Below are 18,992 nucleotides of genomic sequence, written 5' to 3'. Positions count from 1 at the left end.
CCATTTTGTATGTGATTATGCAAAACATATATTGATGTATGTATCCTAATATAGCATTTGCAACCTACTTGAAAGTGAGAGAGTAATGTGGTAGTTCAAAATCAGTTCATGCATTAACTTATAACTGTTAGGCGGTCTTATTAAGTGTTACCAAATAATTCATAATCTGAGCTGCTCTCATCCCCGACCACCATCTGCATCAGCTTTTGTGGAATATAGTTTATTCATAAATGAATGAATTGCTCCCTTCGTGTCACCCAAGACAGCTAGCCTCTTAAACTTGTACTCCTACCTAATTCCGTCCCTTGATTGTCAACATTATTGCTAATTCAGATCTCGAAAGTAAAGCTGACAACCATTCTATGCTCTCACATACAGCGCCGAGGTTAATTAATGCTCCTTGTCTCTTTTCTCTCTCTCTCTCTCTCTCTCTCTCATGGTTTTCCCAGAGATTTGAAAAGCATCATTCCTCTCCGCTCTCTCACTTTCTGATTTATCCTTTCTACATACTAATTACTTGATGTGCCATTGCTCTGGGTTTTTAAGAGAATTACAGACTGTAAACTCAAACCAAACAATTTTTTCCAATCCACAAGGCTTTTATTTTGTGAACACACCATCTTAAGAAAAGTGAATTTATGTTCAACAACAGATCAGTCTTTCAAATGGGCTGATTTGTAAGGAGACCAGATGATTGTTATGTGGATTATCTGGCCCAATTGGTGGAATGGCAGTATGTCTGTAGCTCCCTTAGCAAGTGATGGTACCTTACAAAGTGTAACATTTCATTGAAATGCAATATTGTATTATGAAGGGATCATCAATGTATTTGTATAATGTTGACTTATGTCTTGTTTGTCATAGGCCTAAAATATGAGGGGCGTCTCCAAAAAAAGAAAACAAATATAGCATGGTGTTTTCTCTTGCTCCACAGTGGCTCCTTTGTACTGAACCCAGCTTTGACATCAACTGGGTCAAACATGAGGGAGGGAGGGAAGGAGGGCAGCAGCTGGACCCGACCGTCAATGTCACCCTTGTTAGTCAACTTCATCGATGTCAGTCGCTGGCGTTTCGATTTATTTCACTCTTTTGTGTGTTTCTGAGAATGCTGTTATGAGGACCCTCAGACATGTTAATAGTATCTTGCTGACTTCCAGCATGTGTGTGGGCAGACAGACAACACATGCATGTCGACGATAAACAGATGAACTATTGAAAGTTAATGAAATGTACCCTACAAATCCACATGTGCACTAGTTCAACACCTCTGAGGTGAGAACATGTAAAACATCTCTGGATCGTTGTGTTAGTTAAATTGCAATGTGAACAATGCAACTTTGCCTTTACAAATGAAATGTAAATTATTTTTAGACTCAACTGATTTAATCTTTAATCTTTGTGACTGTTATACTGTCTAAAGAATACATTCAAATTACCCACATATTTTAGTGTAATCAGAGGATGTAAAAAGCTCAAATACAGTAAATGTCACCAAATACCAAGAAAAAATTACTCATATTAGAATGTATAACCCACTTTCTGTCACACGTTCTGAACCAATGGCTCCATAAATAATGACTGGCAGCTGAAATGGGACTTTGTGACTTTAAGATGTGACTGGGAGATGTGGTCTATCTATTGTTGATGAGACAAAAGCGCGAGTCAGATTCATATAGGAGTGGCGGGGAATAACCTCTCATATCCTCATATCACAGTCACAAAGCCACCCAGCAAAACTTCAATAACCCCCTGCACTTCTTTCTGGACATGGGTGAGTGCACACAATCTTTATTAACTCTTATCATCTATTATTAATGTGATTTGAAAATGTGGATTTCAATAACTTACTAATGTTGCTTTTAATATATCCTTTCTGTCCTCAGACATCATGTTGCCCTCGTGCACTGGGGGCAAGATTTGCTGCAAACTAATCCTGTGTTTCATTTATCAAAAGTACTGTATTTTGATATCCACAGATGGATCATTGATTTATCACTGATTCACCCTTGTTAATTATATATGATATAGTTAAACATACAATGATGATTTCAGAAGACTGAAAAGGTAACAGCACATTACTTTTACTTGCTTGATTACTTGCTTTGCATTAAAGAAAGAACTCCTCGTTACCTCTTCTAACCCCTTTTCACCATACACAAGACTGGAATCAGAGTGGCTGACAGAGATGGCCATTGACTCTCATCATGCCAAGGCCATGCCAGGTCACTCATGTGAAAGAGGTCAGATACTCCCACATGGGTCACGGTATAAATTAGCAAATTACAATGAGAGCTGTGCACCCAAACAACCTCTGCTAACCTTTTTTTTCTCACTTACAAACAACTTGTGTGTTTTCACATGTTTCTTTGGACAGCTTTTGAGTCTTGATTGATTATCTGGCATCTACTGTCAATGCATTGATGCCTTTTGCACTGAATTTAAATAGAGGCTATGATGGCCTGTATCACTTTATCACTGCAACCAACCACTGTTGCAGCAGGGCACAGCTGAAGCGTGGGCGTCATCATTTTGGGACTCTAGCAGTCTTCCTGCTGTTACTATTTATACTTTAGTAGCAGTTTGTTGAACTCACAGCATCTGTTCCTCCCAACTAAAATCCAATCATTTGTGAAATTGGCACGAGGGAGGCTAGCTGTTTTATCTCAGGCTAATGTTTGCATGTGTGTTCTTATTTAATGTGTGTTATTGTAATGCTTGGTTTTGATGCAACAATTTACTTAAATCCAAGAACAATTTTCTTCCATGGGAAACAATAAAGTAACCATAACCTTAAATTATCAGAATGTTATATTGCACTGAGATAGTTTATATGCACCTAAGGATTTCAAAATGTGTAGCGACAAAACTTTTGAGTGGAGTTGCTGTTGTTGGGAAGATATTCAAATTGCCTCTCTCGTTCATTATGCTTCTACCCACACTTGAACACTTGAACCCTGCCCCCGCCGGTATTGACACTCAGTGCCATGGTACCAGTCTTAGCCAGCTGTGGAGTGAGGATGGCCTGAGTAGTGGTATAGAGACGGTCCTGGTGACCCCTCTGCCACCACTGTGTGTGTGTGTGTAATGTGGCACTATGGTCTTTGTTTGTTTGACATCGCTGCCCTTTGTTCCTCCCTGATCATAGCAAAGACAATGGATATTGTATCTGCAGCCACAAAGAGAAGCTCTTTCTTCAGGCCCCTGAAGCCAGGGTTTCACCACTCTCTCCACCATCTCTCACTCGCCTGGTGACGCCTGTGACCGCTGGAGAAAGAGGGCAGGACCAGAGTTAGTAGGGGCTGAGCTGTGAGGTGTTGGTACCAGCAAAGAAACTGCCACATACAGATGAAGTCAGCGCTGGGACTTATTTTACCGTGGCAATAGCTTGTAGGCAGCACTGTATACATCACTGGTTGGCATTGGGATCTCTCTTGTTGTGGAGTACAGGATCAGAAGCAGCAAATGTTTCCGGTCAGGCAGCCTTGGCTTTGCAAAGCCTTAGGTGCTTTCCTCTATCCCATTTCTGCCAATGCATGTATTAACACTGTGGATATTTGCTACCCGCTTCAACAGCACAGCTTACACTGGAAGAAGTGCATGAGATTGTGAAGTCAGTGGTGACTGCTTTTGTTTGGACGCTTTATTGGGATCTGCTACTTGAACTCTTGATTGTCACTAATTTTTTTTTCTGTTGCTTTCTTGCCTGTTGCTGGGGTTTTGGTGTATGCTCATGGATTTGCACACAGAGCAAGGCCTTTTTCATAGCTCTCCCAACAGGGTAAAAGAGTTCCCCACCGTGCCGTAGATGTGTTGTGTGGTTATATGTGCGGTGTGTGCCGCCTGTGTGCTGATGTATTATGCCCCCTCAGGTTGCTATGATTGCTGTATCCGGTGCATTGGGGCAGTGCCCTACCCATCCCTGGTGGCCACCCTGCTGTTCTATGCTGGCGTGGCATTATTTTGTGGCTGTGGACATGAAGCGTTGTCCCAGACCGAAGTCCTCGTCGAGACTTACTTCGCCCGCAATGTTCAAGACTTTGTTGTCATGGCCTCCTTGTGAGTGAAACTTCAAATAATTCTCTGAATTGTGACTTTTGACCTCTCTAGAATTGTTTAATTCTACTGTTTGACCTGACTTCTCCCTGTGACTATCCCAGTATCAAATACTTCCAGTACGTGATCTATGGCCTGGCATCATTTTTCTTCCTCTATGGTATCCTGCTGCTGGCTGAGGGTTTCTACACCACAAGCGCTGTAAAGCAGACCTTTGGTGAATTCAGGAGCACCCAATGTGGCCGCTGCCTCAGCCTGACGGTGAGAACAGGGAGGAGGGACGGGGGAGTAAAGAGGGAGGGGAAATATGATGTAAGTTCATTGTTAAGATGCTGAATACTGGTTTGTTTAAGCTTCTAAGCTCAATGAAATGTTCTTTGTCTCCACAATTACTAAACAGAATCATGAATTACGGTTGATAGCTGATTTAATGGCACCACATTTATCACACTGAAACCTGGGCTACCTACGCCACATCTCTGTGACCTGAGATGTTCTGCACTTTTTATTTCAACAGTTTATCATAGTGACGTACATCTTGGCTTTCATCTGGCTGGCAGTGTTTGCCTTCACTGCTATCCCAGTCTTCTTCTTGTTCAACATGGAGCAGACCTGCCACAACATCAACATCCTGGCTGAAACAACCCCCAGCATTAATCAGCACGGCTGGATTTGCATGGACGCCAGACAGTATGGTGCGTTGTTCTTATAATGATTGACTGCATGCCCTCCTGATGAGAATGCCAATGTATCCGTGAAAGCTATGAATTAGTCATTGGTGGGTGGATGCAAAACTGCTTGTTGAATTAGTTATAAAATATTAAAGATAACTGGACCTTTATGTTAACTTCTTCACTACTGATATGCTGTATGCAAGCAGGAACTAAAATGCGTCATATCTAATCATGATGCAGCAATGGTAAGAGATACTTAAGTCATGTCTTCATTTAAGGTCTGCTTCCTTGGAATGCAATGCCAGGCAAGGTTTGTGGATTGACCTTGGCATCTATTTGCAAAACCAGCGAAGTGAGTAGCTGAATCCAATATTTCCTTTCACACACTTCAGAATTTCATATAAGCATTATCAACCTCATTTTAAAATCATTGTGCAGAATCAATGTAAAATCTACTCCAAATCATTAATGAATGGGTGTTTAAGCAGACGGTTTTATATAGGCTAATGAAATAACACAAACATACAAGGAATTGGTTCAGTTCTCTAAATATGTACTAAACTAACCTGTGTTTGTCTTACAGTTCTACGTCACCTATGACTTGTACATAGCTGCATTTGCTGGTGCCGCCGTCACTCTCTTAGCACTGGTGAGCAATTACTTTGGCAATTTGCATGCTTTCTAGTTAGATTCAATATTTCATGCAGTGTGTTGGATTTAGTAGCATCTAGCGGTGAGGTTGCAGATTGCAACTGTCAGAATACCCCTCACCCCTCCCTTTCCAAGAGTGTAGTAAATCCCAGGGGACATTCAGCTAACGTAAAAAACACGAAAGGCCCACTTAAGAGCCAGTGTTTGGTTTGTTTGTTCTGGGATACTGTGCAACATGCCGAACTCCATCATATATAAAGGGTCAGTTTACCCAAATTACAAAAAAGACATTTAGCTGTATTTATCCATGCAGGTAGTTTGGGTTTTATTTTTTATAAGGTTTTGTCTCTTCAGAGTATTGCTGCCACCCCAATACAATGGAAGTTCATTAAAAGTATTCTGTAGTACTCAAAGCTTTGAAAAATGCAAAAGCACTATGTCTTTTGAGGCCTCGCTATGGAAGGTGTAACTTCTACCAAATAATTAGTTGCGACCAACACTGTTCATAGCAAGGTATGTGGATTTTCCAGAGTAAGAGGGACACCTGTCAAAGTCAGTTTTCAATGCTGTGCGCAGTACAAACAAAATTCCAGTCACTGTGTTTGTATCAGGCTTGCAGCAGAAATCTCAGAAATTGATTTCTCAAGCAACTTCAAACCAAAACTACCTGCATGGATAGATAACAATCAAAAATAAATTTGATTAATTTTGTTTTGTAATTTGGGTGAATAAAAACAAATGATTCTAAACACTTGTAGTGCGCCCATGCTGTTTATAGTTATCACACCACATATTATGTTCAAATTAAAATCAACTTTTTTTCATTTCTATTTTTCCCTACTCTGTCTCAATTTCTTGCGTTGCAGTTTTTGTATCTGGCAGCCACCACCTACAACTACGCAGTCTTGCGGTTCCTGGGCAGGAAAGGGGTCCGCTAAGTTCACCCAGTCAACCCCCATCCTCTGGCTATGAGATGGACAGTCAACACTAGACTTCCATTCATCCTCTGGGAAACAGCAAACCTGGATCACCTGCTATATTATTTCTTTAGACCTAGATTCACACTCAGCAGCAAGCTCCAGCCTCCTCAACAAATCCTCCTCAGAGGATTCTCTTAGCTGTGTTGTTCATTTTCCTCTAGCAGGTTGCATCTCTCATGTTTTTCTTTTTGTGAAGCTTCATTGGTGCTGATGCTGTTGTCAGATTGTGATGCATGACATTTCATGAATAATTAAGAGCAATGACAGCTCGCCTCGCAAATCATAACTGCCTGCTCTCCATTCAGTGTTTACTGATGCATATTTTGGTTCTGAATATGATTTTGCTGCTGCCTCATTATCACCATCTTGTGTAGCAACATTGTGTGAACTAAAGCAAGGGAGGCTGAATGTACCAAAGTTCTCTGCATGGGTTAGGTGTATCCTCCCATCTCCCTTCGTGCTTTCACTTACAATACATGTACTTTGCATTCATTCATAATGTATTTTGTTTAAATGCCACTGTGTAGGAGGGAAACAAAGACATGTATTCATTTTTCTGGATGTTAGGGGGTTACTGCTTAAAATGAGCTGTTTTATGTTACTGAGGTGTTAATGCTTCTATAACATGCAGCCAGGTGACTCATGTTTGATGTGTAGCCCTGCTACTTACTGAGCTGGGTTGTGTTGTGTGTGCTCATTGTTAATTAAGGCTCATTAAACCAATTAAATCTGAGGTAGTAATTTGTGATTTTATTTAACCATATATGTCACAATAAAAATTGTATTTCATATAAGCATCTTTGGCAATTACTACCAGAAATAATATACCGACACCAACAACCTTTTCATTACAGATTTATTAACCCTGACGTTACACTATGCCCTAAAAGAAGCATTCAGTAGTAAAAAATTGGCTTAAAAACAATACAGAGTTAGGGCAACAGGGGTGAGGTCCTCAGTCCCAACTGGCTTTAAGTCTTCTCCAGCAACATATTTGTCCCAGTTAAGCTTCAGACTCAAGAGCTTTTGCAAAGCACCCACCACATTTGACCACTTGGTTGTGCAAGAACATGGTGGTCAGCAGATCTCCCAGGACCTTAGCACACACACCACACTGCAAAAATATACTCAATATTAACATTATGCAATGACAAGAGCCTGTCATTCAATATACAGTATATATAACCACAAATAGATGGTATGTGCATTATGTTTCCTAAATTACAGAACAAACCTTTAGGCAGTCAGGGTGGCAGGTCACCACAGGTTCACTGAGGTGGAGCTTGATATTTCCATGAATTCTTTTGTCACAGAATGAACAAACATTGGTATTCCTGCAGAAGAGAGAAACTGTTCATCATTGTTAACCTGTCTGTACAATCTTTGCATCTATACCATAACAGTATGTTTAAGTTACTTTGTATATCTTACATAATGTTTGAAATTCTAAACTGTGAGACATTACCTAGTCCCATTCTGTTTTTGAGTGGACTGTTCCTTCTCCTTGGACTTTTTAAACATATCAGATCTACAAGAAAATAGACATCAGCAAACAATAAGATGCATTTTATTGCTCAAGTATAAACAAATATATGAAAAACAATAAGGTGGTTCCTTATTATAAGAGTTTACTCACGTGTTGGTATGCTCAGAGTGTTGGTTCGGCTTGGTTTCCTCGGTGTGGGATTGTTTTGGATCTTTCAGAGGCTTAGGAGCAGTTTCAGTTGTCGGTGGCTCTACATCTAATGCTTCGGACAGTTCAATGGGTATGTAAGAGAACTTATCCGGAACAGCTTCAGCATCTGAAGCTGTGACAGATTCAACAGCATCCTCGATGTTCAACTCTACCACACCATCTGCTTCTCTCTCAGGCGTTGGCTCAACACTTTGCTCGACAACAGTGTTGACAACAGGCGCAACTTCGAACTCAACTACCTCTTCAGCTCCGGTCTTTAAAACTGGCTCTGCTGAGGCTGCTGACTCGACTTTACGCTCTACAGACTTAACTGCAGTTTCAGCAGCAGGTTGAGTAGGCGTTTCAGGCACAGTAGCTGCCACCAAGTCAGGGACTGGTTCCACACTGACTTGGAGAGCGACCTCTTCTCCTGCTGCACCAGTCACAGCAGGGGTCTCAGGGGATGACTCCACAGCAACCTTAACTACATCTTCAACAGGATGTTGGATAGCAGCCTTTTTTCCTGCTACATCTGTCACATCAGGGTTTTCTGGTGCCACAGCAACCCCAGCTACAGCTTTAACACTGTCTGGGAGAGCAGCCTCTTTTCCTGGCGTTGCATTAACCACGCCACTTGTTTCAGGCGATGACTTGACCAGAACCTCAGCTACAGCTTTACCACTGTCTGGGAGAGCAGCCTCTTTTCCTGGTGTTGCATTAACCACGCCACTTGTTTCAGGCAATGACTTGACCACAACCTCAGCTACATCTTTACCACTGTCTGGGAGAGCAGCCTCTTTTCCTGGCGTTGCATTAACCACGCCATTTATTTCAGGCGATGACTTGATTACAACCTCAGCTACAGCTTTACCACTGTCTGGGAGAGCAGCCTCTTTTCCTGGCGTTGCATTAACCACGTCACTTGTTTCAGGCAATGCCTTGACCAGAACCTCAGCTACAGCTTTACCACTGTCTGGGAGAGCAGCCTCTTTTCCTGGCGTTGCATTAACCACGCCACTTGTTTCAGGAGATGACTTGACCACAACCTCAGCTACAGCTTTACCACTGTCTGGGAGAGCAGCCTCTTTTCCTGGCGTTGCATTAACCACGCCACTTGTTTCAGGCGATGACTTGATTACAACCTCAGCTACAGCTTTACCACTGTCTGGGAGAGCAGCCTCTTTTCCTGGTGTTGCATTAACCACGTCACCCGTGTCAGATGATGACTTTGCCACAACCTCAACAGCTTTAACACTGTCTGGGAGAGCAGCCTCTTTTTCAGGCGTTGCATTAACCACGTTCCTTATTTCAGGCGATGACTTGACCACAACCTCAGCTGTAGCTTCAACACTGTCTGGGAGAGCAGCCTCTTTTTCAGGTGTTGCATTAACCACGTCACCCGTGTCAGATGATGACTTTGCCACAACCTCAGCTACAGCTTCGACACTGTCTTCTGCAGCCTGTTCTGGAGAACTTTTCTCACAACTGTCCTCTGCAGGTTGAACAGCTGTTTCTACGACTGCATTTGCTGGCTCTGTTTTGGTTGAAGGTTCCTCTTGAGGTTTCAGTTTGACTGCAGGCGCAGCAGGGACTTCAGCCGTGTCTTTACTCTCCTCTGTGCCAGCCGCAGCAGAGGTTTCTGCAACTGGATCTTCCACATGAGCATCTGCAGAGACCTTGGCCTCATTGTGTTCTCCGTTTGACTGCTCAACTGTTGCATCAGCATGTTCTCCTTTGTTTTCTGCAGTTGTGTTGGCAGCTGGTTGCTCTGGATTTTCCTTTGGTGAAGAAACTGGTTGGGCTTCACCATTTTGGATACGTTCTGCAAAATGAACCTCTGCAGAGACCTCAGCAGCCCCGTCATTGTGTTGCACATTCGACTGGTAAACTGCTGCAGTATATTCTTCCTTGTTTTCTGCAGATGTGTTGGTAACTGATTTTTCTGGTTGTGCCACACAATTTTGGATAAGTTCTTCTGTGGGTGCTTGGGGCCTGTAACAGAAGGAGTTACTTATTCCCAATTATACAAAAATCCCTACACTCAGCAGCAGTTACAGTTAGTAGAGAGATGCTCTCGTGTACTAACTTTGTATCGTCTGTGGTCTCCTTTGTTGATCCCTCAGGCTAAGCACCTTTTTGTAGCAAATTCAGATTTGATCAACTTTAAACTACTTTAGCTCAAAATTGCAATCAAAGTCAAATGCTCCATATTGAGATGGTTGAGTCTTTTTTTGCAAGGGATAATGTAAATGTACAATTTTACGACAGGTAACGCATAATAAGGTTGTCAGCAGATACAACCTTATCAGCAAGGGATGATTAGATGAATGGCAGTTTCAGAATATGACTCAGTTTCTTCTTTTATATAAGTGACAGGTTCATCTATAACCTACACAAAAAATGTTGCACAAAAAGTCTGACCTGCATTGGAAGATGAACACAACAAATCACATAGGACACCAGCATATGAGCTGAGTGGTAAAAAAAGAAGGGGCCAGCTACATTGATTGATGAAGCAAAGCTGACAAATAGAGCCGTAAATGTCAACACAAAGCTTGAGGGTGTGGAGATGATTTCTTGAACAAGGAATGTGATCCAGTTACATGCTTGAGTCAATTCAGTCCCAGTTTGTGTCTATTGACTTTGTTGATAATAGATGAGAGACACACACAAATGGATTGGGTCAATTATGCTTGCAATAGCTAAACATCTTGATTATGATGTAACTCTTGAAAGATTGTAAGGTCATGGCCCACCTGCACACTAAAAAAATTAACCATGTGAACTTTTTCATTCATTAAGTGACTGGAACTAATTATTCAAATCAATTGCCATGGTGTTGTCTTCAGAAATGGCAATAGATAAAGATGTATCTTAATCTGTCGAGGAAAGGTACACAATACTCTAATATCAAATGCTCTATATCTAGCTAATTAGGTAAGATGGTATTAACCTAAAAATATCCAAAACCAACCAAGAAGGAATAACACATACAACCATGTTGGAGTGATATAGAATGATAGTGTAGTGAAACCCTTAGCCTTGTTTTGTTATCTATTTTATAACAATAGTTTCACGTGGTATAAGCATTGTGATGCTTAATATTGATTTTATCTGAATATCTGTAAAGTTAGACACTTATTTTTGTAACAGGAATTTCAATTATTTTATTTTGAAGACACTGTCACTTAACTTCCGTTTTTTCCGCTGGCTTGTGATGCTAACGTTAGCTGTTTCATGCTAGGCAGGGAAACATGCGGTTCTGTTAAAATATAACCGCCTCATTTAAACTTTCTGCAACCGACAGACATGTAGTGGTGAATTTCGACTACAGACTGTCACTTGGTTTGTATTATTAAGCGTAAATGTGTCTGTACTGTAGCTAGCTAGCTAGCTAGTTTAACGGTTACAAACAGTAACGTTACGGTGCGCGACGTCACTCACAACCACCACCACAGGACGAGTCCGAGTGTCCCCCACACACTACTAGCTAAATTTCGACGACTCTCCAAGACCAGTAAGTCAGTTGGTATTTTAACAGGTTTCTCTACATGTAAACAGAGCTTTGAATTTGACAGAAAGTATAAGGACAGTAACGTTATCATTTTAGTAATGTTAACGTTACCAGAAGTTCAGTGAAATTGACAACAACACTCAAACATCATCATATCAGAGGTCTTGTTCCGCCACTTATTTTCCCACAGTTGACGTTATTTTTTGTGTGTTTTTAAAGAGCATATATACAGTTTTAGACCCTGTTTACGATTTGAAACTATTAATAAAATAAGACAACGACCAAGTCTAGACCAGAAATACAAGCAGGCTGCGCCTGGACTAACGTTGGGAAGTGTTAAAATAGATTAAGATTTATTTAAATTAAGTGATGTTAAAAACATTATTGTTTATATTTAAGTTTGTGATTATGAAACACATTTGCATATTTAGGCTGATTTATGCGTATCATATTTGTTTAATGTGTTATTCATGCCTGCATTTCCTGTGCTGTCCTAGAGAAAATGCCATCGAGAAATCATCTTGACAAAATTGGGAGGAAGAAGAAGAAGAAATGGACAGAGGAGGCCATGGAACGTGCTCTGATCGAGGTGAAGTCGGGTAGGTGTACGGTGAGACGGGCTGCCAAAGAGTTTGGAGTCCCTAAGTCTTCACTGGGGGACAGAGTCAGTGGACGGGTGACACCAGGGAGTCGCAGCGGGCCAGCTCAGCTTATAACATCTGCAGATGAGGAGCTGTTGGTGGAGTTCTCTTTATACATGTCGAAGCATGGATTCCCACTGACGAAACAACAGCTGGTGTCCTTTGCCTCGTCCATTTATAAACGGCAACATCGGAGGGTGGCATTTTCTAAACTAGGCCAGACCTGGTGGCTCAATTTTAGAAAAAGGCAAGAAAAGAATATAACCATTCAGCCAGCAGACAATGTTGTCCGTGGGAGGACGGTTAGTGTGAGGAAGGAAGCAGTGGATCAGTTTTTTCATTTACTCAGCACTGTCATGGAAGCTCATGGGCTCCGAGACAAGCCTCTTCAAATCCTTAACTGCAACGAGGTGGGCTTTCATCTGGGCAGGAAGAGGGTGATTCTCCCCAAATCTGCCAGTCTGGGCTGCAAGCCAACGCCAGGCTCGAGGGACCACATCTCGATCCTGGCTTGCTTTAGCGCAACTGGAGAGGACATTCCCCCATTTATTATCTACTCAAAGGCATACCCAGGGGGAGTATGTTACAAGACTCAAGGGCCTCCAAATGCCCTCTATGGATGGTCAGACTCTGGCTGTATAAACTCTGACCTTTTCAAGAAATGGTTCCTCAAACACTTCCTCCTACACACGCCAAAGGAGCGTCCGCTGCTGCTGATTTTCGACGGCCACAAGTCTCCCATAAACCTTGAGGTGGTGGAAGCAGCTCGTAAGGAGGATGTGATCCTTCTGTGCCTTCCACCTCATTGCTCTCACATCCTGCAGCCACTCGACGCGGGTCTCTTTGTTCTCCTTAAGCAGCATTTTGCAGCACTCATAGGTGATGGTTGTGCCACCGATACTCACTATGCAGTCAGCAAGAAGGAGTTCTCAGGTGTGTTTAAAGAGACGTATCAGGTAGTGAAGGAGGAGGAGGGTGTCAGGATTGTGAAGGAAGGCTTTAGGAAATGTGGCATCTACCCGCTAAACCACTTCGCCATCAACGAGGGTCATTTAATGCCATTGCACAGCATGGGCCCTGCAGCTGGTCCCTCCTTGTCCACATCAGCACAGGGGGTGCACACTGTAGGAGACGTCATAGCTGCTGGACCCTCCTCCTAACTCATAACTGCTCAAGACTATCAGTCAGCCATCAGTACATTTGAGGAAAGCGAGTGACTGCATAATTTAACAAAACTTGGCTAGTTCTTTCATTTGAAATACACTCCAGCTTGAGTATTGTTCACCACCTCCTCCAGGTCCTTGCAGAGTGCTCAGTTTGTCAGCTCGCCAGATGAAAGGGGTGTTGATATTAATTACTTGTCAATGTTGTGGTCAAAGGGTTTTTAATGGAATAAGAAAGGAAAAATATATTTTCATATACACAAAATGATGTTTTATTTTCTCTAAGATGTCTCTAATTCTTGCATTTTTGTAAAATATTGGACACTTTCAGGCCCCTTAAAATCATTCAAATGAAACAAGCAGAGACAGAAAAAAACAGTGTTTGGTTGAACTGCTCCCAAATCATGTCCACATTAAGGCCATAACCTGTGACAGAGGGTTAAAAATAGATATTTCTTCATTTCAGTGGATCACAAGCCAAAAAGATTGAGAACTACTACTGTACTACAAATAAACTCAAGCTCTGTCATTTTGTCTTGTGATTGATGGCCAGCTAGATAAGCAAACTAATACTAAGCAGTAGGAATAGAGACAAAGTTGTGCTTGATTTGTATTTTAGTGGAGTAAGCGGGAGGCTATTCTGTGAGCTAGCTTGCTAACTGTTCTGGACTGATCAAACAAGCGGTTTAATAATTCAGTGTGTATTCAGCTAACCGATTCAACCATGAAAAAAAATTTACCATATTTTTAACATATTTAGATAAAAAGGAAATATTTAAAACTAAGCCACATTGTAAAGTGTTATCTTGTTTGAAACTCTCCATAAAAGTACAATGTGAAAATGTAGTTAGATGTTGAGGTCTGGCAAGATGTATTATAGTCCAGGATCCATGCAGCAGATTTGCAAAAAAAAGATGTAGACATAAAACTTATTCCTAAGTTATTTCTTACTTGTGATGTTCAGGCCTGCTATGAAACAAGCTGAGAGACTGGAGGGGTAACAATGTTTTTTTTATACTGATATAGAAGGAAAACGATAACATCTGACTCAATTCCATTGTGAATCATATCCCTTTGCTTGAGTATTCTGAATGCACTTGGCCTATTCTGTAGTTACAAAAGGAATTTATATTGTGTAAAATAACGAAGAACTATTGAGGAATGTTGAGCCCGTTTTTTAATTTGGGGAGGGGGGGATTTTAACGTAAGTGTTCAAATATTTTTCATTTCCATAGAATAATGGACCCTGTATGACCTCAAGGAGAAAATAACGCAGAAAAAATGTAAATTGAAATATATGAAATATTTTTGCATCACAAATGTGTCCATAGGCTTAATAATTTACTTGTGTGTGTGTGTGTGTGTGTGTGTGTGTGTGTGTGTGCGTGTAACATGTGATGTGATGGCAATGCAATAGGTACAGCTGGCAACAATACACAGGCAGGCAATGTATGTATTAATAATTGTGATTACTGTGTAAATGAATGTTTCATCTCTACAGTCTAAACAAAGTATGATTAACTATATTACAGGAAACCATGACTTTTTGTGCTCAGAAAACAATGAGATTAGTATTTAACACATGATCACTAAAAATGGATGGCTGGTAAAACAGCTGAAATTGGGGATTTATGTCAGGTTTATGTGTAATTGTCATTAGGAAGCCGAGAGGAAATACTCAAGTAAGAATTGTGTTCAGATCAATGATCATGAACCAGCTAAAGCACAAATCCGCCTGCAGTGCACTGTAGGTATAAATGGGTGCAGCAGAGCTGCCCAGGGCCAAGTTAATGTTAAGGTATGTTAACATCACAGGTGGTGATTGGTGCCTGAACCCTTTATAGTTTTTTGTATTCACTGACACAACCGAGTCAACGGCAAACTTCACTTTGACCTGCAAAATGTGTCATGGCAACACATTTTATAACCCCTGCCGATGTTGCAGGGGGTCTAATATTGAAATATTACAGTTTAAATTTTTTTTTGCTTTTCTGCATTTTTCAACCCAAAAACTAGTTTGTTAACTAAGTCTATAACAAATGACAATTTATACATTTTATTTTTAAAGCTATAGTACACAACTTTTTCATATTAATGAACGTCCGTTACATTCAAGCCATTGCCGAATGAGTACTGTATTTCTCAGTATGGCTATGTTTACAAAATGGTGTAGCCCGGCGACATTTGTGCGCAGCAGCTCGAGTGACGTGTTCTACGTCACCGCTTAGAAAGGACAACAGCAGCGTTCAGCTTCGGAGACAAAGAGGTCATACAAATGACAAGATAATTACCTCTTATGTTATTTTTTTTTAATCCTTAGTGTCCTTGATTTGACGGGTTAAACACTACTAGCAGCTGCGTGGAGGAGGGGTGGGGGTGGTGAATGATCACTGAAGGTTTACATTGACGATATTATTGTTGCCATTACTTAGAATTCCTCATGGTGGCGACAGAAACTACTCACTATAGCTTTGAATATTATGTCATCAGATCTCACACTTTTACCAGTGATGTGTGTGACTGATGCATTTTGTTTGGTTGGTTTTCTTGCTTGTACTGAAATGCTCAGTACATGTTCTTATTTATCTTTTATTTAATTTTTTAACATGTTCAAAATAAATGTAATCCTATCAAATGTGAGAAACGCAGCTTTCAGAAGCACTGCCACTGAAGCACTTGTGTTGAAAATCTTCCACTGCTACAAAACATTTGAAATCAGTATATATATATATATATATCATAAAAAATAGCAACATCTGTTGGCCAAACCTTTATATTGCATTTATATTAATCGATAGATTAACAGTTAAGTCAGAACACAAGTGGTTTTACTGCTTTAATTATTGTTCTCTTGTTCAATAAAAGCGGCGATATCTGTCTGATACTTACTCAAATTTCTTGGCTGTGGACAGGACATATAAATTCTGTCTGACCGGAGCGGGTTTGATCTCCACACCGTGGTCCGTTCTGCAAGACCGAGGAAGTTGTGAATTTGCAGCATCTTTGTTGCATCATTTTTCTCAAAAGGTCAGTGCTTGTGTGTAGTATAACTAGAAAAGCTAAACTAAACCAAAAAGGCCTCAGACAAATAGTAACAGTACAGTATAGCACATCAGTAAAATGCAGGATAGCAAGATAGCATTAGATTGAAATTTGTAACAAGTTTTTGTTTTTATTGTTGCATCTTAATCGCTGAGAATACCTTGCTTTGTATTGCTCTTCTGTTTCCTCTTGTGCCTTTTTGATCCAACAGCTATCATTCTTCAGTGAAGTCCGCACTTTGGTGGTTTGAAACACCTTGTGCCTGTTAACATCTACAACACAAATGCACCCTTTTTGTCAGTGCTGGATACCAAGAATACTTGCATACATTTTTTTACCTTTAAATATTGGATTCAAGTGTGACTTACCATTTGACATGATGCTGATATTTTCTCAAATCTTCAGCCTGATGAAACTAAAGATGAAAATGTTCAAATTCATCACAGGTTTGTTTCATAAGTTTCCGTGCAAATAAAACAGGACTCACTGCTTATAAAACTCTGATATAACTGCATTTGCTTCCTTGCTGGCTTCTGTCCATATTCTCCCCACTGACTTCAGACCTGTTCAGTGACCCAGCATCTCTACACAGTCTGTCATACTGAATTCCGCAGCAAAACCACTCAATCAGGGTGTAAAAGTGACACTGAAGTATTTATCATTTGTAACAGTAGCCTAGCCATTCTGAACAACTATGTTCTGTCAGATCAGAATTTGAAGCATACGCTTTAAAATTGTACATTAAAGGTGCTCTAAGCGATGTCACGCCATTTTTTAGGCTACAACATATTTTTTTTGTCACATACAGCAAACCTCTCACAATCCGCGAGCTGACGGTCTCTGTAGACAGCCCAGGCTCCACAAACGCCAACAAAAACAAATTGTGCCAACCTGCACCACGAAACATAACAAACCAGCCAATAAACGACAAGATGGATTTGGGGGTGGGTGTTGGGGGGGTTAGTGCACGGAAGAGAGGGGCGAGCTAGCCTCATTTTGTTTGAAAATACTTCAAACGTCAACATGAAGTGCCGTCACCCAACATCGCTTGGAGCACCTTTTAAGATAACGGGGTTTTTTTTATATTAAAACCAAACCTGTTAAAAAAAATATCATCCTGGAGTAAACAATATCATCCTGACAGAGTTGTGTAATAATGTTCTTGCATAATAGTGTCCATATTTTCTATCCGCTCTTTTGCTCAGGATCTTAACCCTCCCTGTGTTTACAGTGTCATGTCCTATCCCACTGCATCCTGTCTGTAATCACTTTGAGCTCCTCTTAACATTTTGACCTGCACTTAGTGCTTTAATCTCATGTATAATGAATCTCACGGGAGATGTGCCAGCACCAAATAACCAGATCACATCTATTATGCATAGAAAATAAAAGCAATTCTGACTTTGTAACGAGCCCTTACACCGCAGAGCCAACATTAAATCAGAACTAGTTTGAAGTCCATTCTTGCACCATAATTGTGTTCTTACCTGTTCAGGTCAGCTGTGTCAGCGTTGTCAGAGCAGAGTGGTGTCGAGCCTCTTCTGGGTCTCTGTCTCACACAGGCAGGCAGGTAAAGTCACTTCAGCCTGATCCCCCACCCCCTGTCATTTCAGATTCCACCCCCTGTACATCTGAAGTGACATTCCTGGATGCTGCTGTGCAGGTTAATCATGTGGGTGGGTGGGTTACTTTTCATGACAGGTTGAAATATGTTTTTGCATTTTTCTCCTCTTGGCTCCACATAAATATTCTTCACAAACATGCTGTTCCAGTTGGGGGATACTAGTAATCAAGAGAGGCTTGTTATTTAATCAACTTCCTTATCAGAGACTTTCAGTATCATTCAAGCAAAATGTGCATCTTCTCCAGTAAAACTGAAACAGCAACAACACACTTGAGTCTTTTCTGTGAAGTCATTTTACATTTAATCAACTGAAATGTTCAAAGTTTGGTCGGTGGCTTATTCAGAGTATCTGGATGGACATGTATATCAAAACCTGCAGTTAAAATGATCTGTGTTGCTGGATACAGAGGTAAGTGATAAGAAATACTAAACTCACCCTTTAAATGTGCCCTAAAAAAATGTATATTTAAAAAGGCAATAGCACACATTATTTTACTCTCACACTAACACACACACACACAGCAACCCTTTAGTCTATATACAAATTTATGATGCAGAAATATTTCATATATTTCAATTTACATTTTTTCAGTTTCTTTTCGCCCTGAGATCATACAGGGTCCATTCTTCTATGTGAATGAAAAACAACATATTTGAACACTTACGTTTAAATCCCCCCCCCTCCCCAAATTAAAAACAGGCTCAACATTCCTCGATAGTTCTTCGTTATTTTAGACAATATAAATTCCTTTGTAACAACTAAATAGGCCAAGTACATTCATAAAATATGTGTGTGTGTGTGTGTGTGTGTGTGTGTGTGTGTGTGTGTGTGTGCCTGTGTATTACTGTATGAACAAGATCACAGTACAGTTTTACATTACTTGAAGGAAATCCCAGTCACACTGTTAATAGTTTGTTTTTTTTTTTACCAGAAATTCTGCATTGTGTCTTCACTGTTGTGGGGTTTTGTCTGTG

The 18,992-nt window shown here is 40.7% G+C and overlaps 3 protein-coding genes across 7 annotated transcripts; 2 read left to right on the top strand and 1 right to left on the bottom strand.

Moving 5' to 3' along the window:
* The first annotated feature begins 1,623 nt into the window (after positions 1-1,623).
* plp1b (proteolipid protein 1b) lies at positions 1,624-7,091 on the top strand. 2 transcript variants are annotated; one of them, XM_039777381.1, is made up of 7 exons: positions 1,624-1,771; positions 3,870-4,056; positions 4,158-4,314; positions 4,571-4,748; positions 5,006-5,079; positions 5,311-5,376; positions 6,245-7,091. In XM_039777381.1, the coding sequence occupies exons 1-7, from the start codon at positions 1,768-1,770 to the stop codon at positions 6,314-6,316; spliced, it is 738 nt and encodes a 245-aa protein (XP_039633315.1). In that variant the 5' UTR covers positions 1,624-1,767; the 3' UTR covers positions 6,317-7,091. The 2 variants fall into 2 exon arrangements, with proteins under 2 accessions (XP_039633315.1, XP_039633314.1); XM_039777380.1 differs by lacking the exon at positions 1,624-1,771 and adding an exon at positions 2,754-3,502.
* A 136-nt stretch (positions 7,092-7,227) lies between these two features.
* si:dkey-125i10.3 (retinitis pigmentosa 1-like 1 protein) lies at positions 7,228-17,957 on the bottom strand. 2 transcript variants are annotated; one of them, XM_039777375.1, is made up of 8 exons: positions 17,881-17,957; positions 16,762-16,808; positions 16,554-16,665; positions 16,241-16,318; positions 7,995-10,025; positions 7,824-7,886; positions 7,593-7,692; positions 7,228-7,472 (listed from the first exon to the last, which is right to left on the bottom strand). In XM_039777375.1, the coding sequence occupies exons 2-8, from the start codon at positions 16,769-16,771 to the stop codon at positions 7,362-7,364; spliced, it is 2,505 nt and encodes an 834-aa protein (XP_039633309.1). In that variant the 5' UTR covers positions 16,772-16,808; positions 17,881-17,957; the 3' UTR covers positions 7,228-7,361. The 2 variants fall into 2 exon arrangements, with proteins under 2 accessions (XP_039633309.1, XP_039633310.1); XM_039777376.1 differs by lacking the exon at positions 17,881-17,957 and having other exon boundaries at positions 16,762-16,884.
* Positions 10,446-18,286, top strand: LOC120543949. 3 transcript variants are annotated; one of them, XM_039777378.1, is made up of 4 exons: positions 10,446-11,550; positions 12,045-16,378; positions 16,605-16,839; positions 17,889-18,286. In XM_039777378.1, the coding sequence occupies exon 2, from the start codon at positions 12,050-12,052 to the stop codon at positions 13,346-13,348; it is 1,299 nt and encodes a 432-aa protein (XP_039633312.1). In that variant the 5' UTR covers positions 10,446-11,550; positions 12,045-12,049; the 3' UTR covers positions 13,349-16,378; positions 16,605-16,839; positions 17,889-18,286. The 3 variants fall into 3 exon arrangements, with proteins under 3 accessions (XP_039633312.1, XP_039633313.1, XP_039633311.1); XM_039777379.1 differs by lacking the exon at positions 16,605-16,839 and having other exon boundaries at positions 18,007-18,286; XM_039777377.1 differs by having other exon boundaries at positions 12,045-16,839.
* Positions 18,287-18,992: the final 706 nt, after the last annotated feature.

This window comes from Perca fluviatilis, chromosome 16 (assembly GCF_010015445.1).
Source record: "Perca fluviatilis chromosome 16, GENO_Pfluv_1.0, whole genome shotgun sequence".
Taxonomy (NCBI): domain Eukaryota; kingdom Metazoa; phylum Chordata; class Actinopteri; order Perciformes; family Percidae; genus Perca; species Perca fluviatilis.
Note: the sequence above shows the minus strand (reverse complement) of the source record. Positions and strands in the feature narration are given on the sequence as shown.